The 25,112-nt window shown below is 49.4% G+C and overlaps 7 protein-coding genes across 7 annotated transcripts; 4 read left to right on the plus strand and 3 right to left on the minus strand.

Annotated features, from left to right (window-relative positions):
- Positions 1–301: 301 nt before the first annotated feature.
- Positions 302–1,126, plus strand: MYCTH_99786 (glycoside hydrolase family 11 protein; the record flags this gene model as incomplete). The annotated part of the gene is made up of 2 exons (XM_003659709.1): positions 302–567; positions 712–1,126. 2 exons carry the CDS (start codon positions 302–304, stop codon positions 1,124–1,126), a joined length of 681 nt encoding a protein of 226 aa, XP_003659757.1.
- Positions 1,127–2,714: 1,588 nt separating this feature from the next.
- On the plus strand, positions 2,715–3,511 carry MYCTH_2107239 (uncharacterized protein; the record flags this gene model as incomplete). Its single annotated transcript, XM_003659710.1, has 4 exons — positions 2,715–2,868; positions 2,979–3,025; positions 3,081–3,315; positions 3,465–3,511. 4 exons carry the CDS (start codon positions 2,715–2,717, stop codon positions 3,509–3,511), a joined length of 483 nt encoding a protein of 160 aa, XP_003659758.1.
- A 1,095-nt stretch (positions 3,512–4,606) lies between these two features.
- Positions 4,607–5,462, minus strand: MYCTH_91932 (uncharacterized protein; the record flags this gene model as incomplete). Its single annotated transcript, XM_003659711.1, has 4 exons — positions 4,607–4,620; positions 4,713–4,832; positions 4,996–5,146; positions 5,277–5,462. 4 exons carry the CDS (start codon positions 5,460–5,462, stop codon positions 4,607–4,609), a joined length of 471 nt encoding a protein of 156 aa, XP_003659759.1.
- A 1,286-nt stretch (positions 5,463–6,748) lies between these two features.
- On the plus strand, positions 6,749–8,787 carry MYCTH_64004 (uncharacterized protein). Its single transcript, XM_003659712.1, has 2 exons — positions 6,749–7,652; positions 7,913–8,787. Exons 1-2 carry the CDS (start codon positions 7,310–7,312, stop codon positions 8,578–8,580), a joined length of 1,011 nt encoding a protein of 336 aa, XP_003659760.1. The 5' UTR covers positions 6,749–7,309; the 3' UTR covers positions 8,581–8,787.
- A 2,612-nt stretch (positions 8,788–11,399) lies between these two features.
- On the minus strand, positions 11,400–13,735 carry MYCTH_2297165 (uncharacterized protein). Its single transcript, XM_003659713.1, has 4 exons — positions 13,351–13,735; positions 13,000–13,201; positions 12,303–12,887; positions 11,400–12,177 (listed from the first exon to the last, which is right to left on the minus strand). The coding sequence occupies exons 1-4, from the start codon at positions 13,639–13,641 to the stop codon at positions 11,597–11,599; spliced, it is 1,659 nt and encodes a 552-aa protein (XP_003659761.1). The 5' UTR covers positions 13,642–13,735; the 3' UTR covers positions 11,400–11,596.
- A 488-nt stretch (positions 13,736–14,223) lies between these two features.
- Positions 14,224–16,073, minus strand: MYCTH_2297167 (uncharacterized protein). Its single transcript, XM_003659714.1, has one exon. It carries the CDS (start codon positions 16,046–16,048, stop codon positions 14,363–14,365), a length of 1,686 nt encoding a protein of 561 aa, XP_003659762.1. The 5' UTR covers positions 16,049–16,073; the 3' UTR covers positions 14,224–14,362.
- Positions 16,074–17,349: 1,276 nt separating this feature from the next.
- Positions 17,350–18,822, plus strand: MYCTH_2297169 (uncharacterized protein). Its single transcript, XM_003659715.1, has one exon. It carries the CDS (start codon positions 17,394–17,396, stop codon positions 18,591–18,593), a length of 1,200 nt encoding a protein of 399 aa, XP_003659763.1. The 5' UTR covers positions 17,350–17,393; the 3' UTR covers positions 18,594–18,822.
- Positions 18,823–25,112: the final 6,290 nt, after the last annotated feature.

Consider the following 25,112-nt stretch of genomic DNA (forward strand, 5'->3'; position numbering starts at 1 on the left):
AATTACAGGTGTAACCACATGTCATTGGAGCCTCAGGGGTTCGTGTCAGAAGCTACCGATTGGTGCGGAAAGTGTGACATGGCAATATCCAAATGAGCCACGGAGACGGTGAGCTCTTTTGATGGTGTAATTAGAGGATGTTTACCCGGAAATCGGGCAGCTGGTTATCACCTCCTCATGAACATAAATAGAGCCACTGGCTCCCCTCAAGGGATTGGCGTTCGAAGCATCGTCAGAACCGCAATATACATATTAGTGTAATATCTTGCACCTCATTAGATCCACAATCATCATCAGCATCATGGTTACCCTCACTCGCCTGGCGGTCGCCGCGGCGGCCATGATCTCCAGCACTGGCCTGGCTGCCCCGACGCCCGAAGCTGGCCCCGACCTTCCCGACTTTGAGCTCGGGGTCAACAACCTCGCCCGCCGCGCGCTGGACTACAACCAGAACTACAGGACCAGCGGCAACGTCAACTACTCGCCCACCGACAACGGCTACTCGGTCAGCTTCTCCAACGCGGGAGATTTTGTCGTCGGGAAGGGCTGGAGGACGGGAGCCACCAGGTAAGACAGCAGCGTACAATCGTCAGGGTTATTGGTTATATGGTTATCCAGACTTGAGCCGTGGATTTCTTTTATTTCATTTTTCCTTTCCTCCACTCTTAAACACGCTTCGGGCAGCGTTGACAAACCTTCTAATATCTTCAGAAACATCACCTTCTCGGGATCGACACAGCATACCTCGGGCACCGTGCTCGTCTCCGTCTACGGCTGGACCCGGAACCCGCTGATCGAGTACTACGTGCAGGAGTACACGTCCAACGGGGCCGGCTCCGCTCAGGGCGAGAAGCTGGGCACGGTCGAGAGCGACGGGGGCACGTACGAGATCTGGCGGCACCAGCAGGTCAACCAGCCGTCGATCGAGGGCACCTCGACCTTCTGGCAGTACATCTCGAACCGCGTGTCCGGCCAGCGGCCCAACGGCGGCACCGTCACCCTCGCCAACCACTTCGCCGCCTGGCAGAAGCTCGGCCTGAACCTGGGCCAGCACGACTACCAGGTCCTGGCCACCGAGGGCTGGGGCAACGCCGGCGGCAGCTCCCAGTACACCGTCAGCGGCTGACCGTTGGGTGGTGGGGGGCAAAGAGCTGGTCTTAGAACCATCCAACGATCCTTACCATGAAAGAGCTTGTGACTTAGTCGCTGTTCATGAAAACATGTCTGTTTTACACAGACAAGATTTACCAATTGCAATGAAGCATACGTCAACTCGAACGTGTTTGTGTTTCTCGTGCCTCTCGTATGAATATGCTATGCTGATGGAGTATCACTCTTGATGTCAAACATGCTATATTAACGACATAACTATAATAAATGATGGGCTTATTAGTCGCGTACAAACACTCAAAGACGGCAGACTTGTATCCTACATGAGAATAGAAGAATGCATCGCCTGTTCATTACTACTGCCAACGAGATTATTTGGCAGATGGACACAGTAATTAAACCTAACCCCCTTTCCCGGAACCGAACTCTCCCATGTTTGTGAATTGGTTCCCATCGCCGATGTAATTAGTTCTTTGGAGAAAAAAAAAGAAGTCAACGGGAGAGTATCAAGCAAAGTCGTAATTAGATCGACAAATGCTTCAAAGTTGAAGCTGTTTTCCTATTGAATGGGAAACGGCAGAAACAGGAAGAGAACGGAAGAAAATCGGGCTGTTTCTAGGTCTAGCGGTCCGCAAAAGCCGGCCCTACACGGAATGACAGCCTTCTGGCCGGTCAGTGCTCCTGCCTTAATTCTCATAGCTTCCATACTGTCAGAGAACTCTGCCTGGTGAAGCCGCTCGAGATGAGATGAAAGATGGGAGACACCGGCATCAACATCTGCCAGCTGCCGGCCCCTCCAACAACAGCAGTCAGAGGGGTCATAAGCCTAAACTTCCTTTCCGTCCCCCAACTTTGGGGTGGTTGGCTCGGTGGTCTACCGATACACGCTTTCGTTTCCTGTCTCCTAGCAGCTGCGGGTTCAAATGCCGTCGTAGTCTCTCGCACTTTTCACGCTCAGATCCAGTGCCGGTACGGGGCCCTACTTGTTCGGTTCTGGGGGCTCTACTGGTTTGGTACAGCTAATTATTCGCGTAGCTGTACCCATATGCTTTTGCTCGTCATCTATTCTGTTCATAACTTCATGGTGTTTTGGTGATTCCTCCGCTCCTGGAGTTCAGTTGTGATTTCGGCTCCCTTTAATTAATATCCGTCTCTTCTTTCTCTCTTCGAACAACGTTACACGGTGCACTTGGCTCGCTTATAGGCGTTTTATGTTCCCTAGTTTCAATAATTCTCTTTTTTTTCCCGCTAGAATTCGTCTTTCCTCTTCTGTTGTATTAACAACCTAACTCTTGAACTACTTTTTGTTCCATATTCATCCGAGGATTGCCGCAGACTCTTAGCTTCTGATCTTTTCGCCATTTTCTACCATCGATGGTATCTTTTTGTTCGCTCTTTCTTCTTCTTCTTCTTCTTCTTTCTTCTTGCACCGTTACGATCGTCTCATTTCAATATTGGACAATAATGGGCACCGGCCGCGGCACAAAAAAAAAATAAAAAACATCGCAGGCAAAATGCAAGCCCAAGCATTCCACAGCCCTCATCGCTGGAGGCGTGCCCGCGCCGGAAGGAAGCAGCCGTCATGGCTGGCCTAAAAAAAGGCCATGCCTAAGCTGTCGACCGACGCCGTCGACACGTGCTTCTCACAGATGTTCCGAGAAGCGGCCAAAGTCTTGGGCGAGAATCCCAGCAACTCGTTTGCGAGCGACCCTATCGAGTTTGTCAAATGGGTGCAGAGACAGCCGGCGCTTGACGTTCGTAGAGCAAGCCTTGTTCGCATATTGAGCACCATAATTAGATGCGTCTGCAACGAGTTTCCCAGCCCCATCATGGCAAGACACCACACTGACATTGCTGTTCCTGCACAGGACCGGACCGGCGGTGGCGTGCTGGCTACGTCGCGTCGGTGTTCTCGGTAGGGTAGGGCCGCGCGGGAGCTGTACGAGACAGAGAGCCTCGATGGCAAGCAGGACAGCGAGGACGGAGCAAGGGTGGAGAACGAGGACGAGGACGAGGACGAGGACGAGGACGGCGCCAGTACTGTCTCACCATCGACACGGAGACCATGCTACAGGCCTTTGAAAACCTGCGCGTCGAAGATGCGGCCCGCTGCCCACTGCGCTCGCCGCAAGAACAGGATCCGTTTCCTCGACGATTCGGAGGAGGAGGAGGTGGTGGTGGTGGTGATGTTGAGATGGCTACGGGGTAAGTAGCATACGATAATGCCTAAAGAGAAACGGACTCGACTCCCGGAAGCTAGATCATAGAGCCGACGGGTTGAGGCATCACGATGTTGGGTTGGAGAAAGCCGTATGGTTGGGAGGACCGCTATTTGACTGTTCACGAGAACGAAGGAATACAATCAGTTCCCGACAGCAGGATAGCAACACGCTTCAGCTAGAGGCACCGGGACATAATAGTAGAAGCAGCGTTCTTTCCGGCCATTGTGCTTTCCTTTGTCTCGTGGTCTTCGCTTTTGTCCCTTTGCTCCTAGCCTCTCCCCATCTCTCCCCCCAGTGAGAACGCGATGTTGTGATACGGATCTGCGTAAAAACACGCGAGGTTGGGTTGATAACACGGCTGCCGGAAGCCGGGCGCTTGCTCTTTGCCTTGTGTGGATCATGTGGGGCGCTTGGGCATCCATTTTGCGCTCAGCTACCACGTAAGGCGGCAAGGCAGGCATCTACATAGTACATACATCCGTACAAGTATCCCTACTCGCGCGAGTTCGAGGACCAGTCCGGGCGAAAAGTGCCGAGTACATCCTATACTTTAACAACACCCCATCACGTTTTTGGTGTAGGCTTAGCTTGCTTATACGACCTTATATTAACGCATTCCTTTTCGATTTACTGGGCGTGGACTTCTTGCTGTCTGGGCCAGGTCTTTTCGCCAGATCTAACTCTCCAGATTACGTGGGTTGCCACGGCTACCTAAAGGTGTATCCAAGTCATTAATACCCGTTAGGGTATCCGGCTATCTTACATTAAGACTAGGTAAGTAGCACCAGTAAATCGATCCGCAAACTTCCTTGCTAGGAGAGGGTTTCTAAATCCGGACTCTGTCCCCCAAGATTCCTGTTCACCATCCCGACCGAGAGCCACAATGTTGGGCGGCGCATGGCGGAAAGTGCCGCCGGTGGTGTTTCACGCTTCCGATGTTTGATATGCGGCGGTAGGCAGCATTGAGACACTGGGCACCTTCCCGATTCTGTAAAAACGTCACAAGCGATGCGACAGCACCCTTGTTAGGATGAGGCAAAGTGGTCTATCTCCTCTCTTGGCGTAGGAGCACATCCCACCTGTTACGTCTACGCTAACCATGCACGCACTACTCCGTACACCAATTAGTTTACAAGGAGTCCACTTCTCCGTCCTTGGTATGGCACAGAGTATTCGTAGATTCCTGGCCCAAGTCGGGTGCCGACGGGGTTGTTATTATTGGCTGTCGGGTAGCCTAATTAGATGATATTTTGAACATCGGTGCCTACGAGGTACTATTGTGCAACCCCTGTTAGCAAACGTATGTAAGGACATTATCACAGTCCACGTGTACCAAGCGGCCTCTCCAACGCAATGTACTGTATGTATGCACATACATACATACATACGAGTACATGGCAGCTTTGAGCGAGGGCGAATCTCCCGCTACGCTAGGTAGGGGCAGCATCTTGGAGAACACTGCGAGCACAGATGTTGGAGAACTACCTAGGTGCCTAGGTGCTATTTAGAGCGCATAGGATGCTTATGCACAGGAGGACATGCCAACAGCTTTTTTTGGCTTTGGATGTTTTCTTAACGCGCAGTTCGCAGCGGGCAGTGTCTGCAGGGTTGGAATCCTTGGTGAGCGTGTTTCATCTAAATTGTTTTGCCCGCTGGTGCTCACCTTCCCCGAAATAGAGGCGAGCGGATTTATGCTTCGGTCCCGAACGATGATGCGGGTTGCCCGAACCACCCTGAGAAGACACATGGCGCATCTCATCCTCCTGCTTCAACTGGCGGCTGAAAGGGGAAGTCGCCATCGGCCAGGCACGCGTCTTTTGCACAGCATTGCGTAGTATTGCGTAGTATAAAATAGGAAATAACGGAAATGGATGGTTGTGTCGCAGTCGCGACCGTAATAGGAGAATTTGAGAAGGATGGCCACGGGAGAATGCACGACCTCACCTGGCCGCAGATCAGGATCGCACTATCGGCCACGAACCACTTGGGCGGCGAATCCAGGGCGGTTCCGATCGCAGTGAATACCTCTCTCCCTTCTCGTGATGGCGCTCCAGCTAGACAACACGCAGCCCTTCCCAGATCGATGAATGTGGGATAGATCACCATAGGCTGGCCACGGAAATGGCCCATTTTGACTGAAGAGTTCCACGTAGAAGGAAAGTCCTTGGTTTGTATGGGACGGGTAGCTTTATCCTCGAAGTCAGTGGTCGATGCTAATGTCAGCGGGGGGGTTGTTATGAAGGGAGGCTCTGGGCTAGCGACATGACTCGTTGGCTCCTTTTCTTGATGGATCAGGGACGGCTGCTAATAAAGGTCTAGTCTTTTGGGACCTTTAGAAGAACGCTCGGGCTTATCTCACCCGACAATACGGCAAGCGTTTTGGGGCGAATCCAGTGAGCTTGGCGAATGTTCGTGTCCGGGTCCCAGGTCAGACAGGGTAAGGTAGTTATGTGGATCGATGGAAACACAAACCCAAGCTCCCGGCAACTTGGAAAGCGGTTCGGTTTTACTCCGGAACGCTCGCAAGTGTAAATTGCAGGGGTTGCGCTCCGGGGCGCCGGCTCCCGGGCTTAGCTCATGTTCAGAGCCCCCCGCCGGCCTTCCTGACATGGTAAAGCCCGCAATTTGTGCGATCGGGTTGTGGCCCCACCTTCCTTCTGCTCCTTGGAACTGCGGGAACAAACTTACGCGGCACAGCAGTTTGGGTCGTGTGGAGGAGTGCGTACTCGCCCGCATACACTACGCTACGTACGCTACACTAGTGTACACTACGCCGTAGTAGGTCCGCCGCTCGCTTCGCCCCGAATCAGACCAGCATCAGCCTAACCAACCAGCCACAAACCACCGACAAATTCACACTACATGCCGACGTCAAACGCGACAGACATCGCAGGCGGTTTCTGCAAGTCTCTGTCGCAGAAGCCGATTTTGAGCGAGCCTACGACCAAGAGGAATCGTTGACGTCCTTTTTGCTCGAGGTTAAAATCCACACCAGGTACGTATTCCGTACGTACGTGTAACACTGTAGTAATTAATCGCCAAACCCAATCAGCCGCCTACTATTGAGTGATCGACTCGACCTAACTCGGTTCGTTCTGGGAGCCGTTGCGGGCATCGCTCCGGCCAGCACGAGAGACCAGGTGATTGGTCGAAGGAGTACAGAAGAAGGCGCAGCTTGCGAGCCTGTCTGTCCGCTGGATCGGCGCTTCGGCGCTTCACGGTCACACGCGCGTGTACTATTAGAGTTAGTATGTATGTATGTATGTATGTACATCACGCCATGCCCGGCGGCACGGAGACAAGCAACGCGGACCCCCCCCACCATCCCCCCGCTTGGACCTTCCCCACCAAGAAGGTTGAATGTACACTAGTGTACCAATTTGCAGGGACACGGTGTGTTCGTCGGAATCGCATCCGAACCGCAAGCCTATCCCCGTCGACGCCACCTTGGGTCTCATCGAACTTTGTCGCCCCGGTTATGGTTAATTGGCGATCCTGGCAAAACAGAAACCGTCGAGACCTTCAGAGACCAGGAGCAGACGATCTGACGCTTGCCTCATGGCGTCTGCGGCGCAGTGGTGTTTCCGATGTCCGCCGCTGCGACTGGCCCTATTATAGGGACTAGTGCTACTGTTATCGGTCACCTCTCTCCGTACCTACATAACTACATTCCAAAATGCTTCTCCGGCCGGCCGGCCGTCTCCAGCAGGCAGCGCGGCGGTGGCACGCCGTTAGTTAATCTCGCCGCTCCCTTCCTCACGCCCCTGTTTGAGACTTTGGGCGATGGGCCGGGGGGTTGAGATCCTCCCACCTTCCCCTGGGACCCCTTGCCCCCTTCTGGCTTGCGGATTCGGGGACAAGGTGGAGTACTGTCCGTCCGCCCCTGTCGCGCGCGATCCCGGAAATACACTAGCTGTAATGACGACGACGAGATACATGTACGTCCGTACATCATCGTTTCCCCCTTTGGCCATGGAATGGAGCATAGTACGTCGTTCAAGTCGGGTTACCGACTTCCAAAGAATCTCTTCGAAATCAGGGTCACTTCAACTCGCCCCATTCGAGCCTTCGATACCATCACCATGGCCGCCTCGCCGCCACGGTCCAGTGCTGTCGACGCAGAGCTTCCTTGCATGCCTCGTCGACAGTCGTGCGACCGTTGCCATGAGCAAAAGGTTCGCTGTGTCACCGTGGAGGCGGCTGGCTCCGAGGCTTTCGGGGATATTGCGGAGGAGGGTACCCAAAACCCAGGCGGACACTTCATCTCGTCGGTGCCATGCGCGCGATGCAGAAAGGCCGGGGCGGTTTGCATCTACAGCCGTATGTGTCAACATCCCCCCTTGGCAATGAGCTTGAGGCTTTTTCACGCTAGCTGGGTGACCACTAACAGCAATATGCAGCTCAGTTACCGTCCGGCCGCCCACGGCGTCGACAGGATTCGAGAGCGGCCCCGCCTCGGAGACGAGGGAGACGGGCCTCGATAAGCCCCTCCTCCTCTTCTTCCACCGCTTCACCAGAATACAGCCAGCCGTCGCCGGCACCGCTTCCCCACCAGACATCCGCCCTCACTGAATCTCCAGGCGGCATCCCCCTGAGTATCGCACATCACCCTTCTCAAGAGTTCTTCGCCCAAGATCCCGGCGCGCGCGAGACGGCCTCTCTGCCTTGCTCTACCGTTGCCTCAGCATGGCAACAAAACGTGCATCGCAACCCGGACACAGACGCTCCGCCTCTCACAGAACAGTGGCATCCGCCGTCATATCACACCAGTGGCGCTCCGACTACTCCGGCCGACACTTGCGACTTGGCCGCCTTCGCGGCTGTTCCCGCGATCCCGTGCGCATCCGTCTTCCCACAACCTGCCAACGACATGATCCCGACCGCAGACCACGACTTTGTTGGCGGTTATTCGTGGAGCCTCCCTTCCTCTTCGGAATCTCTCCTCGAGCAACTGTCGCAGATCAACCTGCGCATCCACCTTGGCGGACGCTCCCTGCCCGAACCATCCACCACGATGGCGCCATGGTCCTTGGCCGCAGTCAACGACGTCCTCGACGCCGCTTGCTCCCTGACTGACGCTGTGGACCGATTTACCGCCGGGAAGGCCATGTCCTCCCTGGAAGAACCACAAGAAAGCGGCAGCAGGAGAAGGAGCACGCTCGATGCGGCCTTCGATTCTTCGACCCGCCTGACGCTCCACGCGTGTCACCAGGCCCTCCTCGGCGTCTTCGACCATATCTCGGCCTAATTGCTGCTCTATCTCGCCCAGTCGCCACAACAACGAACGCCGCCCGCAACGCCGCCGCATCTTCCCGCTTATTATCTCGCGACGTGCAACCAGCAGGCAGCGGTCATGGCAAATCTCATGGCTCATCTCCTAAACGAGCTAGACCGCACTTTTCTAGCCTCATCGATGTTAATGAGCACACATTCCCTGCAACATCATCGACACCACAAGGCTACGCCGGGCCCGCCGGTGGCGCTCGGCCGAGGCACGTCCAACCCCGGCGTAGCAGGGAACCCCGGCGGGCACTGGGAGCCCCCAGATCTGCACTCTGGGCATGCCGCCTGGCGGGGAGGAAACACGGCAGTGTTTGCACTCTTTTACGATGCGGAGCATCGGCATGCAAGAGTCAGGGAACGACTCAGGCAGGTCCAGGAGTTGCTGAGGCTGAGGCAATGAAATGTACGTCTACGGCAATGAAGCCGGCTATCAATAATTACACGGATGAGACTTTTTTTTTGTTCTTCTTTTGTTGTATGGCCTTATAGCCTACCATTCTAGGGTTGGTTCCCTAATTAACGGGAGCCGGTTCTCCGTTTCGGTTCCGTCATCTTTCCCCTATTATTTTGTTTATTGCTCCATCAAATGCCGGATCCTGTCACCAGCAATATTTATTATTACATCACAGCAAAATCGGCATCCGTAAAAGATAAATTACCTATTAGATACCCTTCAGAAAATCTGATAGTAATGAATAATTACTAATTAGCATTTCGCGCGGAATGCGACCCAGCACCAGCTCGGCGCAGTCAACACACGATTGACGGCTCTATTTAGAGTAAGAATATTAGAGAGACCTGTATGTAATTACCGCTGATTACGACTGAGGCAGGCCAATGGGACCCGATGCACTACGAGCATGTGTATGCATGTAAGTCGAGGGCACGGGGTACCTCAGTAATAACCCACGTCGACGAGTCCTGTGTTGGCGATTGTCCCTTCTGCTGGCTCGGCGCTGTCGAGGTTCAAATCCCCTCCCCCCCCCCCCCCCCCCGGGGGTCTTTCTTCCCCTTCACCGGCTTACCCCCCTGCCTCCCGATTGCAGAGGATTCGCCTCTTGTGATGAGCCCAACAAAGCAGTGAGGAAGTTGGCAACTGGCTCTGGAACAAGTAATTAATAATAGTTGATTTAAAATGGCATCAGAAACAGATCTTGAGTCGGAAATTTAATTAGTCGAGGAAGCCGCCCTGTTCGGGGGTTGGATTGCATGTCATGGTTAAGGTACGGACGTTCATTGGGGTCGCGATCTTGTAGGTCGTGATGATGATGGGCCATACGACTACCTAGATATGTAAATCGACAAAGCTGCTTCATGGTAGCCCCCATGGCACCTCCGCCCGCCCGCGCTGCTGCTGTATTTAGGAGACATGGAATAATTATACTTTTCCTCATCCTGTCCTTCATACATACGGAAGCAGGTTGTCCCATTCTTCCTCCTTCTCCGGCGGCTCGCCCTCCCCCCCCTTGACCTCCCTCCATAGTTTGTGTGCCTCATCTCGGTGGTGCCGGGCGGACTCGCGGTCGCCCATGTCGGCCAGCACGAGCGACAGCTTGAACAGGGACCGCGCGAGGCGGCTCTTGTAAAGCTTAGACGGTCGCTGCCTGAGAATTCGTATCGCTTCCACGAGTAGCTCCCTACAGGCGACGGACGAGTCAGTGTCTGGCGCGCAACGCAACAAGACATCTAAGGGTTGGGAGGTAGAGCAGAGAAAGGGGAGGGGGCATCTTCAACGCTTCAATTCAAGGATAGGGAACCCAAAATGCGTGTAATTACACGAAGGTTTACTACTCGGGGGTCCACACTCACCTTGCAGCCTCCAAAGAAGCCTCGTCACCTGCTTGGTGGTTGCAGCATGCGAGGAGGTGGAGCGTTGCCGCTGTGTCCTGGCTGTCGCCGAGGGCCTCGACACGCAGCTGGTAGGCCTCCTCGAGTAGGCGGCGAGCCTCGGCGAGGTTGGATTGGGCCAGGTTCAAGGCGCCGTAATTGTGGTAGGTGAGGGCAACGCGCAGGGTAGAGGTACCGGCGGTGCCGGTCTCGAGAGCCTTCTGGAAAAAGCTGGCGGCTTCTGCGAAATCGCCGAGATGCGCGTGGATGTTGCCGAGGTTCTGATACGAGAGACACAGAAGATGCGACATGGGCACGTTTCGTTTCTGCAACTTCTCTTTCAGAGACAGCGACACCAAGATTTCGTCTCTGGCTCTGTCGTGGTCACCGAGCTGGGCGTGCATGGCGCCCAGATTGTTGTAGGCATTGGCTAGGTAGACCTGGTCGTAGGCGCCCTGGTTACCCTTGACGGCCGTCAGGTGCCCTTTGATGACGGCCATTGCGCGCTCAAAGTACTCGAGGGCCTCGTCTTGATTGCCAGAGTCGGCGAGCACCGCAGCGTGGATGGTATAGATTTCACATAGGAGCACCTTGTCCCCGGCGCACCTCTGACATATCAGTTGCGACTTGTTTACCAGCGCCTCGGCGTCGTCTAGCAGCCGCATGGACCATAGGTATATGCCACCGTCGAGCAGCAGTTGCGCCAACACGGTCTCGTCTCTGCACAGGCGACTAGTCCGGGACAGCGCGTCGCTCAGGGCGAGGATGTGAGGGATGTACCTGGCACATGCCTTGTTCTTGCCGTTGAGATCCTCTTCGTAAGGCACCTGTCGAGGGAACAGATGCCGCAGCTGGACAGTTACCCATCTCAGGCCCTGTGTGAGTTGTGCGTCGTCCAAGCGATCAAACAGACGCCGCTTCACCTCTCTGTGGATGCTGAACACCAACGCACCGTTGGTTCTCTTGCCGTAAATTAGAGAGTGACGGGACAGAGCACGCACGTTCCTAATTAGAGGTAAAATTAATAATTTAACAGTCCTTAGGTCAGCCAAGCAATTCACACATCCCAACCGGTTTTCCACCCCAGAAAGTTGAAAAAAAAAACAAGGTGGTGTTGAAATAATAATTAATACCAACAGAGCAATAATTAATACTTACTCGGGACTGTCAGCATGGAACAGATGTCCCGGCGGTCCCGGCGCTCCCGATGACGACCCGCTCAGTATCTCGGCCCAGACGTTGTCTACATCCAGGAAGCAGAACACGCCGAGCGCCGTCAGCGCCTGCCGGCCAAGCTTGCCGAAAGAGAAGTCGAGGAAAGTGGCAAGCGTGCGGGAGTAGGATAGCTGGGTGCCCTCGCTCCAATGTTCGACCCCCGTCGAGCTCTGAACCTCGCTGTACCGGGAAATAAACTCCTCCGGTTCCGTGCCGATCGAGCAGATGTACGACCCGATCTGGCGAATGGCCAGGGGGAGACCGCCGGTCTCGTGCACGATCCGCTCGGCCGCCTCGCGAGAGATGGTCCGCTTCCAGCGGGAAAAGATGCCTCGCAGCAGCTTCACGCCGTCGTCGGCATCTAAAGAGCCGAGGTTGATCCCGTGGTTGATCGTGTCCTGTCCTATCCAGCTCGTATCTTGCGATGTCAGGAGTATGGATCCATTGCTGGACGGCGGCCAGAATCCCTCAAGCGACTGGGGCTCCTCGGCATTGTCAAAGATCAGCAACCACTTGTCGGCTAGCGAGCAGGTGCACCCAAGAGCGCAAGCACAACAAGCGCCGTGTTAGCACAGCGGTATATTAATAATTCATCCTCGCCTCGCCCCGGCCGGAGTAGGCCTGCCTGGTCTGGTCTGGACTTACCGGTTGTTTTGAGCCAGTCCATCACGTTCATGATGTTCTGGTCGGTGCCGAGGTCGTCGAAGTCTAGCACTCTCGCCATCTCGGAGAAGGCGGTCGTGATCTTGACCCTCACATCGCAAGTCACCCAGAAGCAGGCCTGATAGCTGTCCTTGTGGAGGTGGGCGTACTCGAGCGCGATCTGGGTCTTGCCGATGCCGCCGAGCCCGCAGATGGCAACCGAGCGCTGGTGGGAGGCCACTGCCGCTGCCGCTGCCGCTGCCTCGCCGTCCGGGGCCAGGTGGGAATGGATCTCGGCCAGGATGGACTCGCGCCCGATGAAGGACCGGCTGCGCGTCCACGGCACGGTGAATCGCTCGGTAATATGCACCTGGCGCATCTTGCTGGACCCCTTGTCGGTCAGCGCGGCGAGGATGCCCTCCTGCTTTTGGACAAGCTCAGCGTGTCTGCGCTCTTCCGCCGCTGCCTTCTCAAGCTGCAGGGCATGACCGGCCTCCTCGTCCACTCTGCGGAGGAGATAATTGAGCTGTCGCAGCTCCTGTTCGAAGATGGGACTGTCTAATATCCATCGGATTCTGGCGAGAATGCCTGTCGATAGCAATTGCAGTGGTCAGACGGCTAATTAGCCCGAGAAGAAAGACGTGATTAATGAGATAATAATTTTAAGAGAAATGCAGAACCATGGGGAATCCGTAATTACCGGGCTTGGAGGCGCGACCAAACGTCTTGACACATCGAACCGCCAGCGAGTGGTGCAGTTCATAGACGTCAAAGAGGGCGAGCCGAAGTGCCGAACTCTGCAGCGCTTGGGGCGGGTAGGATTCGACGCGGGGGAGTCGCCGAAGGAGATCCTCGTAGAGATGAAGCACGTAGTCTAGATACTTTTGGTTGCCCGAAACCACCTTTTGAAGAATGCCTTGCAATCAGCCCTGAGTCTGGATCCTGCAACTGTCGCGCCATGATAACCTGATCACGACGTCCAATTGGCACAGGGGAAAACGTAGAAGTAATTAATTAGGCAAGATCGCTCTGGGTTTTGGAACCAACTAACCTCGACGACCAAACCAAAACTCCCCCACAGCGATCCGGAGGGAATACAAAGTCCCTCAGCCAGCACGTCAGCGGCCCTGGCGACAGACTTTAGCAATCCGAGAACATTGGTGAGCCGGTCCCAGTTGGTGGTGTTGCGCAGCGACTCCCGGCTCGCTTTCAGCATCTGCAGGCTCTCAGAGAGAAGCTTGGCCGAGTACAGTGCGTGCACTTTGGCATGCTCCTCCGCCGACAGCTCCCGACGGAGGCGCTTCTCGCCGCGCAGCCAGTCGATTGTTTGCTTCTGGGTCATTGTCGTTTTCCTCTCAAAACGGCACAGCGTGCGCGCCTCATAATTAGGAAGTGAGCTACTAATAACAACCTGAACTACAATGAGCACTGCGTGTTTTTATTTTATTATGTTCTTTTTTTCCTCTTCAGAAGACTTCATCGAATGACCGCCGCCTGGAGCCGCCAAGATTCTCCGGTCTCAAGATCGTTCCGTTGCGGTGCGAACGTCTTTGGAGAGGAGGGTCTTTGAGTGGCAGGATTGGGACAACGGCTGCAGCGGCATCCAATTCCGTTCTAGTTAGATCAGAAGTGATCGCTGCCCAAATGTGCACATGCACATGCCAAATTCTGCTATCTTGACAACACACCCTCCTGCCAGAAGGACTCCTTATTATCAGGTAGGTAGGTAATTACCTGATCTACTTGCATACAACATACCTACCAACCCTGTGACGGCTTGCACCGGATGCTGTGGGGAGCCAGAAGGCATGAATATTAACAGCAGCAAGGCTCCGAAACGGCAGGAACTCTGGAAGGCACGATAACAGCAAGGCTCCGAAACGGTGAGAGCCCGAGGTTCCAAGGTGCCACGAAAACTTTTAACTTTTGGGTTTTCTTCACACCTGCATAATTACTAACCATTTCGAGGACTGGGCCGATCGTTAAAGGACCTCAGCAGCGTGATTGATTCGGTTCAATGGGGGAGAGAACATCACGGGAGTCTGATGAATTAATTATGGAAATTATAAATAGCTGCGAATCGAACTCACTCGCTCGAACCTGACCGGTTTCACCAAGCTATCGAGCCCCGGCGCCGGACCCTCGCAGTCGCCGCCTTGGAGATCCCATTCCAGGGCGCACACCCGATCATCATGGCCTCGCTTGAACTCGAGCAGTACATACGGGAGCGCCAGGTATAATTCCATGCCCTTGCGGGAGGCGTCGTCGCGGGACTCGGGGAGGAAGGTCCAGGTGTCGTAGTGGTAATGCCGCAGTTTGGCCGTCTGCCGCGGCAGCCCGTTGACCTGGAACCCTAGCAGCTCCGGATTATTATTCCCCCCAGATCTCGCTGCGGCAGCCGAGTCGGGCAGGAGGTACACCCTGATGGCGAGCTTGAACCCCTCATTCGTATAGGTTCCAACGTAGTCGGCCGGGTTCCTCATCCTCGTGCCGGGCACCCGGTTGGCTTCCCACTCGCGGACCAGCGCTGACCACCTGAGCCCTGCCCGGCGGGCGCTTTCTCTTGCGTACTGGTCCAGCGCGACGCGGGGCCGCATGTCGAAGAGCTCTTGGCAGAGAGCCTGGGCGATCAGGTCCGTCGGATCGCCGCGCGACTGCGCCGAGTTGGCCAGCACGACGATCGCGCTGTCGGTGGCCGGGAAGGTGTAGAATGCGGCGAGAAAGCCACCAAACTCGCCGTAATGAGCGAGGGCGAGCCGCGGAGGGCTATTCTTGCCTATCACAGGGGGGTCATCGTCCAGCAATTTGGAGTTAGGGCCGATGGATGAGAGCCAGCGGGAAGGGAGGGTGTGCCGGAACCAGCCCATCCCGTACGAGTTCTCGCCGAGCCCGTCCTCCATCACCAAGGGCCGGTGCGCACAGCGCGTGAAGGAGATGCCGGGCAGCAGGGGGGTCTCGCCGCGCGCCTCGGCCTTCTCCGAATCCATGACCGCCTTTGCCCAGCGGAGCATGTCATTGACGGTGCTGCGCACAAACCCGGCGCCGGCCTGGACGCTGCCGTCGCGGCAGTGCGGATCCCGGAGGGGCAGCACGGAGCCGTCGTCCAGAACCGAGTATCCGATCGCCACGTTCCCGTCCGCGGGGTACTCGGCCGCGCTGGTGCAGGTCCTCGTCAGTCCCAGCGGGGCCAGGATCTTCTCCTTCAGGACAGTGCCGGTGCTCTTGCCGCACACCTCGCGGATGACCTCGCCGGCAACGCCCATCATGCTGTTGTTGTAGAGGAAGCGGGACCGGAAGTCGTAGACCACGGGCAGCCGGGCAGAAACGGCAACCTGGTCGGCCCCGTCGCCGTAGAACTCGTCCCAGAAGCCCATGACGGCGTGGTCAATCGGGGCCAAGCCGGTGCCGTGGCTGCAGAGGTCTGCCAGCGTGGCGCGCTGGCCCACGATCTCGTCGGCCGGCGTCACGAATTCGGGCAGGTAATTGGACACCGGACTGTCCCAGGAGAGCACCCCTTCGTGGGCCAGGATTGCGCACGTGGCCGAGACGAAGGCCTTGGAGCATGAAGCAATTAGGTAAACCGTATCGCTATCTGCCTTCTTCCCCTCCTGCACGTTGGCATAGCCCTCGGAATGGCGAAAAATGACTTGGCCGTGATGCAGCACGCCGCACGAGATCGAGGGCGTGCCAAAGGCCTCTTTGATCCGGCTGATCTGCTCCTTGATCAGAGGAGATTCGAAGCTCCACATTAGAAATTAATTAGCAACATTGTGCAAAGGGGGAGAGAGTGGCGAATTGGCCCATGGGCCATTGAAGAAACGTACTCTGGAATGTTTAGCTGCATGGTGATTCCTTGTTACCTGTACGGCGTGCCTTCTGAGGGATTGCCCGTTCTGTGTGCTCAGCCTTCAGCTATTAATGCGCTTACGACTACGTGCTTGGCAGGTAATTGGATATCCTCAGCTTGACGTCGATGGAGGTGCACCCGATTGTGTTGGGGGAGGGAAGGGGGGAAGGAGCCAGGGAGAAGAGCAGAGGAGGGGTATTACCCTGTGAAACAACGTTACAGAGAGGGCTTGGAGTACGGAATAACGAATTCACTTTATCCGATTTAATTACCCTTAGTTTTTTTGCTTGAAGGCATCCTGGAATGTCTTCTAAGGTTGAGAAAATTAGGAACCAAAGATATTGATCGATGCGTGCTAGTAATTCTGAGTTGAATCAAAGGCTCATAATTTCATGCTTGTTCCTTGGTGTTCGTGTTCTATTCCACAATTACTTCGTCCCGAACGCAACCTGTTTTTCTCCTGTCTCTAGGTAGTTACATTGGAATAATTTTAGTGGATCCTGATTTCTTTTTTTTTGATTGTTGGGAGAAGGAAATGTGCGGCGTTAGGGTGCTGCGAGCTCAACCATGCACCGTTTTATGCCGTTTCGCAAACGGGCCAGGCCTGACATGGTGTGCACTACCACAGCAGAACATGGCAACGTTGTCCAAACCAAGTTACACATGCGGGCAGCCACATTGTGCGAGATGTCGGTCCGCAGTACTGCAGCACTCTGTGCAACAGCGGACGTCGCCAAGCGGGATATAACCGGTCAAGAGCTGCAGAGGCATCATGGGGTCCAACCTATCTCGGAGTAATTAATTATCTCAGCCCGCCTTGTTTTGGGCATCATCGTCCCATCTTAGGGGGAAGAGAGGGCAACTTTGGGGTCTCAGGCAGTTTGTTGCCCGGCATCTGCGGCTCTGCGTGGCCGCGTCGTAGAAAATCCAATTCTCCAAGAGAGGAAGGCTCTGGGATAAGCTTTGGGCTCTTACCAGCACTGATACGAGACGTTTTCTCGTCAGAGACTAGGCACATTGGAATCATTATTATATCAACCTGAACTCGTGACAATTTCGTCCAGACACTACGCTCTACCCTTAGCTTGTTATCCCGTTACGGCCATTTCAGCTTGTTTCTGGACCTGCACCTACATCACCTGCACGATCTATTGAACCTTGTGGCGTTTTGGTCTTGCCTGTATTGTGCGCCATTCGTCCTTTTTTCTTTTCTTTTTCGGGAAAGAACGGCGCAACAACGCACTGTCATGGCTTCCACAGTCGCAACTCCGCTGGTCACCACGGTAGAGTTCATGCCTCGAGCAGCCTACGAGCCGGCAAAGCCGGGCGAGGAGGACCCTTTCCGCCATCGGTCCGCTTCGAACTCGCACAATCACCATGACCTGCATCCGTGGGGTCCCGACGTCGTCGCTGGATCGCGCGAGTTTGACGCTCTGTACGCCGAGGCCAACAACCAGTACATGTACCACCTGTGGTACTCGGACGCTCTGACGCCCTTCATGGCCACGCGCGTGCTCAGCATCGCGCCCATCAAAGACGACCTCCTAAACACGCTCCAGGAAGTCCTCAGGATTGTGCTCGAGTCGGGTGTCGCGGCCGCCCTCTCCTCGGCCCCGGGCCAGCTGCTGGTGGACTCGATGCAGCGCATCCTCGACTCGGCCACCGCCGGAGGTGAATCCGGCCCCATCTTCGTCCGCCTCGGTGCCACCTCGTTCAAGGACAGTTTTGACGTCCATGAACCCAGCACCAAGCCGGCTCCACTCCAGCCGCGCGATGCCGACATGGTGGTCCGCCGCATGCTGACCAGCGGCCGCGTCGTCGGCCGCCTCCTGGCGCTCAGCGAGCGTGTGTGGCAGGCCGATCCGGGCGAGGCTTTTGTGATCCAGCAGTGGTCCCAGGAGATCGACATGCGGCGCGAGGTCCGCGTCTTCTGCTACCGCGGCCGGGTCACGGCCGTCAGCCAGGACGCCTTCTGGAAGAAGCTGGGCTGGCGCGAGCAGTACTCGCACGGCTTCGCCCAGGCCATCCTCGACCTGTGGGACCGCGTCCGGGGTTTCCTCCCCTTCGACACATGCACCATGGACCTGCTCATGACGCCGCCCGGCAACACTACGGGCTGGAAGGCCCGCATCATCGAGTTCAACGGCTTTGGTACTCACCTCAACACGGGCAGCAGCCTGTTTCACTGGGTCAACGATGCTGACATCCTGCTGGGCGAGCGGGCCGGTCTCACCATCCGCTTCGTCGACGACTGGGAGGAGGACGGACCAACCGCTCAAGATGAGGTCGTGGCCGTCGCGGAACTGGCCGATGAGGCGCCCGACTGGCTCGAGCTGGAGAGGCAGCTGCAGGGCAAGTATTCCGACGCTCACAAGTCGGAGCAGCGCAAGGAGATGGAAAACGCCGCTAGGCTTCCCCTTCGTGGTCGCTGGTGCAGCGCTTTCTGAATCTGCTTCCCGCGTGTCAAAATCGAGATTGATGATAAGCAGCCGTGTATGGAATTAGTGTGTGCTCTCCCCCAAGTCTGGGTGGGACCAAGAGAAATCAAACATTTCCTTGCTACACAGTTTCCTCTCTCTATACTGTGCCACGGAGATCCAACTCCTGATTCGTAATTATGTGAGGTAATTACTTGGCCAGTTGACATCAATTAAGCAAAGACTAATTAAATATTCCAAACTTCCTTGTTGCCGAACGCAGTGATAAGCTTCCGGGAGCGTTGAAAGCAGTCTGCAATAGGTGGCTGTACAAAGGAAAAGAGTGCCTTGTTGAAACTATCTACAAAGGAGACAAAACGACTGATATTTATAGACAAAGGAGCTGGCCAAAGCGTTAAACAGCCTTATACAGCTGTGGCATATATGTGGCTAATACTCTTAGAAGCTCTATAGCTTCTAATATACCCCCTAGTTAAAGGCGATAGTTGTTTAACTACACTTTATAGTAATACTATTCCTAGTATTATATCCTTTATTGCTCTTACCTTGATAGTTTCTTTAAGGGGCCCTCTTTCTATATTTGGAAGTCTAAAAGAGTTAAGTATAGTAGAGTAATTCCTTTAAAGCTATAGTTTAAATATAGCTATTATAACTATAGTAGCGATAGTATTACTAGTTTTAATTATAATAATAATAGGATAATGCCTCCTACGCTTAAATTAATAGATAACTTATTAGGTACGTTTATCGCGAATACTATAACTACTAGTAGGTTGACTCTTACTCTTATAATGCCTCGAAAGTGTAAGTATATTAAAGCTTCTATACTATAAGTATTCTAATTATATTAAGATCGTTTAAGCTGACTAAATATAGTAATATTAAAGCTAGTAAGCTTCGCAAGGTACCTTGTAGAATGTATATATAGTTAGCTCTAGTAGGACGTTCTTTTGGCGAATGTTATAATCATTCTAGTGCTAGCTCCTACTACTACCATTATACCTACGGTTCCTATAAGTGTAAGGATATATATATTAATTGCCTATATGTCTAATAGTTCTTGTAATACTTATATTAATTATAATGGTAGTCCTACTTCTTATATTAGGTTAGCAAAGGATTTGACGAAGGCTTTATTAGATAGAGCTAAGGCTTCTATAAGTCTCTAAATCCTAAACCTTTACCCCTAACGTATAAGCGAATTGCTAATAGTTACATATAGGATCTTAAGAAGTTATATATAGTTCTTCGGAGTAACCTTAAACGCGCTAGTATAGATAATATAGAGGAGTATAAGCTTGATAAGGCTAAACTCGTATATTTTATAAAGATTGCCTACTTTATATACGATATCTTCTACTAGTTAGGCAAGATTAAGGAGGCTTGTAATACTTGTATTAGTATGTCCGATAACGTATTAGGTACTATATTGTCGCCTGACTAGGATAAAGGTAAGGGGAAGGCTATTAATCTTAGCAATAGCTGATAGTAGTAGATAGAGAGTACTAGATAGTATTTTGTTTAGTGAATTTGACTTATTTTCTACCCTCTAGTTATATAAGCCTATAATTGACATCTTAAAGATTAAAGAGAGCCCTCTAGTATTTAAAGGCTTATCGGCTAAGTCGTTTAGTAAGCCTATTTACTAGTATCTAACTAGTTAGTAGATATATAGCTCTAAATATTCCTTTTGCTACTTCCTAATATAACTATATATTATAGATATTTATATATCGTAAGTAAGTATTAATACGTTTATTCTTAGCTATTACTAGTCTTATTGTTTGCTAATTATTATAGTAGATGTTCTAAGGTTCCCTAAGCTTAAGATCGATATCTATAAATAGCCTTTTAAGTGTTATAGTCTCTCTTACTATAAGGGAGAGTATTAGACGTTCTACTTTAGTGCTTAACGTTATAATGGTATCTTAGCATGACGCCTTTTATATAATAGGACCTCCGAATAAGAAGAAGATATATCCCTATAACGAATACTATATATCTAGATCATCTATATATAAAGCGTCCCTAGCAATTATAAGCGTTAGACTTCCTAGCGCTTACTTGCCTTTATACTAGATTAATAGGTAAGAGCTTCTAAATAGATATCTTACTACTATCTATACCTCTAATAAGTAGTCTAGTCCTAGGTTAGTTAGGTATTAAGAGAGTACTAAATAGGCATATATAACATCTAGACATAATATAACTATATAGTATAGGATTAATCGAACAAGCTCCTAATACTCCTCAATCCATATACTAGTAACGCTCCTTTCGAACTTCTTAAGTTCTTTATAACTTAAGGGAGTTAGCTTATATATACTAGGTATATCTAATATATATCTTTTTACTACCTTTCTAATATATTAATTATAGACTAACTATATCTTATATATAGGTCAGTCTTAAATTACCCTAATACCAAAGAACTAACTAATATTACCTTACTTATAGATATTATATCGAGCTTTAATTCCTTCTATTACCTACTCGGCCGCTATAGCGTTACTTTTATAGAAGAAGACTAAGAAGTCATTAATATAGAAGATTAGGATAACACGTTTATCGTAGCTTAGGAAGAGGTACTTCTCTTTACCTAATAGTTCTATACCTAGATCTAATAACGTTTTACAAAACTCCTTATACTATAAGAGTAGCAAGTCTCTTAAGCTATATAGAGCTCTTTATAACTCTATACATTTCCCTAGCTACTTGAATCCTTTTAGCAATTCGTAGATAACAGGATCGTCTTCTGGTCGTTTAGCGTTAAGGAACGCTTATACTATATCGAACTACTTAACTTCTAAGTCAAAGTACGTAGTGATCGCTATTATTATACGGAACGACTATACCGCTAGAGTAGCTATATATGTACTTTCTACTAAGCTAATATCTTATAGATCTCCTTATATATGAATCCTTACCTTATATTTCTCTAAGTAACCGTCCTTATTAAACTTATACGTAAAGACCTATTTTAATGGGATAGGTCGCGCTTTTATCTACTTATATAGTATAATCTTCTACGTTCCCCTACTCTCTAAGTTATATATCCCCTCGCGAGCTATATCTTTAAACTATTATCCTAATAGGTAGTTATATAGGTCTTACTAATTAGTAGGAATATAAGTAAGATCGTCGATATACCAATATAGCTTATTTAGGGCTGCTCTAAAGTATATAGTATCCTTCTATCGTATAGTAGTAGCAAATACCATATATATTGTTCTTATACTCTAGTCCTCTAGGTAAGCTTCCTATTAATTAGGTAGGTAAGTCTTATAGAACTATTACTAGAGTTTCTTTATTATATAGATAAAGGAGTAGTAGTAATTAACCCTTTCTTTGTTTTATAGCTATTCGCTTAACTATATAGGGCCCCTAGGTATATAAGCCTTCCTCCTACCTCTACCTCTCCTTATAGGAGGTTACCAAATAGCTTTTCCTTTACTTTTACCTTCTAGAAGATATATTAGCTAATCTAGACTTTGCTTAATACTTTACTTCTCCAGCCTAGCTAGGTATAATATATTAGTAATACCGTCCCTAGCTTTTAGCTCTTCTATCAATATATTATATATATTTAACTCTTCTATAGAAGGCATTTCTCTATTAGATCTAATAGCTCCCCTACTCTCCCTAGCGTCTAATTGGCTAGCTAGCGACTAGGAAGGCTCTAATTAAAACCTTCTTACTTCCTAATAAATATCCCCTTTTCTAGTTAGCGCAGGGTAAGTCACTAAGGGCTTAGGTATATATTTAGGGGTTAAGAGTCCTTTAAAGCTCTCTATTTATTTAGTAAGTTTGTCTATTACTTATATCTCCGCTATAAGAGTCTCTAGAACTGATTACTCGCTTATAGGCTATATATTAGAGAGCTTCTTTACCCCTAAGTCTTAACCTTGTTAGAGAGGTTAGTCTATTACTAGACTCTCTTATAATAGAGGTAGCTAAGCTACTATAATAGAGTCTTCCACTAGTTATTAGGTCCATTATAACGCTTCCTAGAGAAAATCGCTATCCTAGGAATCTTTGCTAAGATGGAACTAAGTAACTTCCTAGCTTGCTACCGCTAGTAATGACTCTATTGGCTACTCTTTACCTAGATAGTGAAAAGTCTTCTTGTCGAAGTAAACGTTATAAGTTATAATGACCCTATCGAGCTTAGGTATCTAAATATAATAGATATTAAATATATAATATCTTATAAGATATCTCATTAGCCTATATAATAGTACTTTAAAGTCCTTTATATGCCGCTTAGCTTTCCTATCCTCATAGAGGATATATATCTAGTATCTATATATTAAGATACTACTCTAGTCTAGGTATAAGTTGCTAATTAATATAATTATTAAGCTAGGTTTATATTAACGAAAATACTATTTAAACTAGCTATAGAGCACTTTATTAGGAGTCCTAAATGAGTAAGTATAGCTTAGGCTTATTACGTATAAGTATACTACTACTTATACGCTTTCTAACTAGAGCTTTATAAGGAGATTCGTGCTATTAAGTATCTTAATTAAGCATAAGATTAGTTCTTACCCTATTTGCTTTACTAGTCTATTAGGCTTATGGGTATATGAAGGTAAGAGTTTAAGATTAATACCGCTTTCTATAGCCTAAGTCTAATAATATAATATATATCTTACTAAACTAATTATTGTAATATTATTATCCTACTTAATCTTATAGATAGTAAACCTATATTAGCGTCTTACCTAGCTCTCGAAATTCCAGATAACTCTTATAATCTAGTCTGGTAACTTTGTTATTAAGAGGAAAGAGAAGAGCTTCCTACTATACTTATTAACAATCATAAATAGCTATTATAATCTATTAATTGCTTCGAGATAGTCAAATAGATCCTAGGCTACTTACTAGAACAGGTATATAGACTTCTACTTAGGTAGTATTTTCCTAGAGATGACCTTGCTTATATAAGTATAAGCGTAGCTCTTATACTTAATATATACCGTCCCCTTAATATAGACGTTTCTAACGTTATTAATGAATGCTTTTAACGCTTCTAGTCTAAGGTAGCTAGCTCTTAAGTGCTAAAGATCCTTAGTATCCTCTCTTATAGTAGGTAACGCTTATATATATAACCTTCTACTATATATAGTAAATACGTTCTATAAGGATATATAAACGTTTATAATACCTACTTTACTAATTAAGATATAGTCTAGGAAGCTCGAGTAATAGGAAAGTAGCTTATATTCGAGGAATGTAAGATTATACTTATATTCTAACTTATAAAGGATAACGTCATTTTCTAGTGTTTTGAAACGTAATAAGTAGTCTAAGCTATAATACTAAGCGCCTATCTTAGGTAATAGAGCTTCTAAGATAATATTAATATAGAATCCTTTAATAATAGTAATATTTTTAAGCATTAGGTTTTTAGTATATAGTCTATATAGTCTATCTAGAACATTCTTAATTACCTAAGTGCCCCTCTTATTAATAGGAAAGGTCGTTATACCTACTTTAATAAACTTAGGATCTTTTACCTTAACAAATGTCGTAGGCAAAAGGAACTTCTTATCGTTAACTAAGTAGGTTATACTATATAAGTCTAGTAGAGTGCTTTCTAAAAGAGGATAGCGCCATAGAGCGACTATATTAAACGTCCTATAGTAAGTTAAGGGCTTATTAAGTAGTTAAGGGCTAATAATTAATATATTAAGGGAACTAGGATATCTTACCCCTAATTACCTAGAATAAGATAGTTCTCCCTACTTAGTGATAAGTTAATTTTTTAGTCTAGCCTACTTTAGCTTATTAAGCTCCTAGTAAATCCTCTTATACTCCTTATTAGAAAGGTATAAGTGTTACTTATTACTATGGATAGCTTACTTAAATATATAGTAGTCTACTAGATTCTATAGATATCTTAGATACTTATAAGAACATCTTGTATTATACTATTAACTACTATAAAAGTCTCTATACAAGTCTCCGCCTCTCTCTTTACTACTCTTCTAAGCTATAAGAAGTATTAGTATATAAGTTATTAAGAAAATTCTATACTTCTAAGAAACTCTAGGTTATATATTATTATTAATTAGGATCTCGGCTATTATAATAAGGGTACTAAGCTCTAGAAGTAGCTATCTTATACTATTAGCAAGCTCGATTTCTATTTTCTTATTTACTACCTAGGTTAGTAAGATATATATAATAATAGCGTTAAGAAAGGTATAAAGTCCTTATATACCTTATACTTCTAAGATATTATATTAGATAACTTACTAGAAGGCGATATTAAAGTTATAAATTTAACGCTATAGATTAACTCCTAAATACTTAGCTATATTAAGACTAGCTATATATTATATAGTAACTATTATATAGAACGTTATAATAGATAATATAAGTATAAAGTAAAGCACTTAGATAATTCCCCTAATAAGGTTAATATCCTTCTTCCTATATACTTTTATAGCTTTATAAAATTTAAAATCCATAATATATATTAACTAGCATTATAACTATCCTATCTACTTACTAATATCT

The sequence above is a fragment of the Thermothelomyces thermophilus genome, chromosome 1, assembly GCF_000226095.1.
Source record: "Thermothelomyces thermophilus ATCC 42464 chromosome 1, complete sequence".
Taxonomy (NCBI): domain Eukaryota; kingdom Fungi; phylum Ascomycota; class Sordariomycetes; order Sordariales; family Chaetomiaceae; genus Thermothelomyces; species Thermothelomyces thermophilus.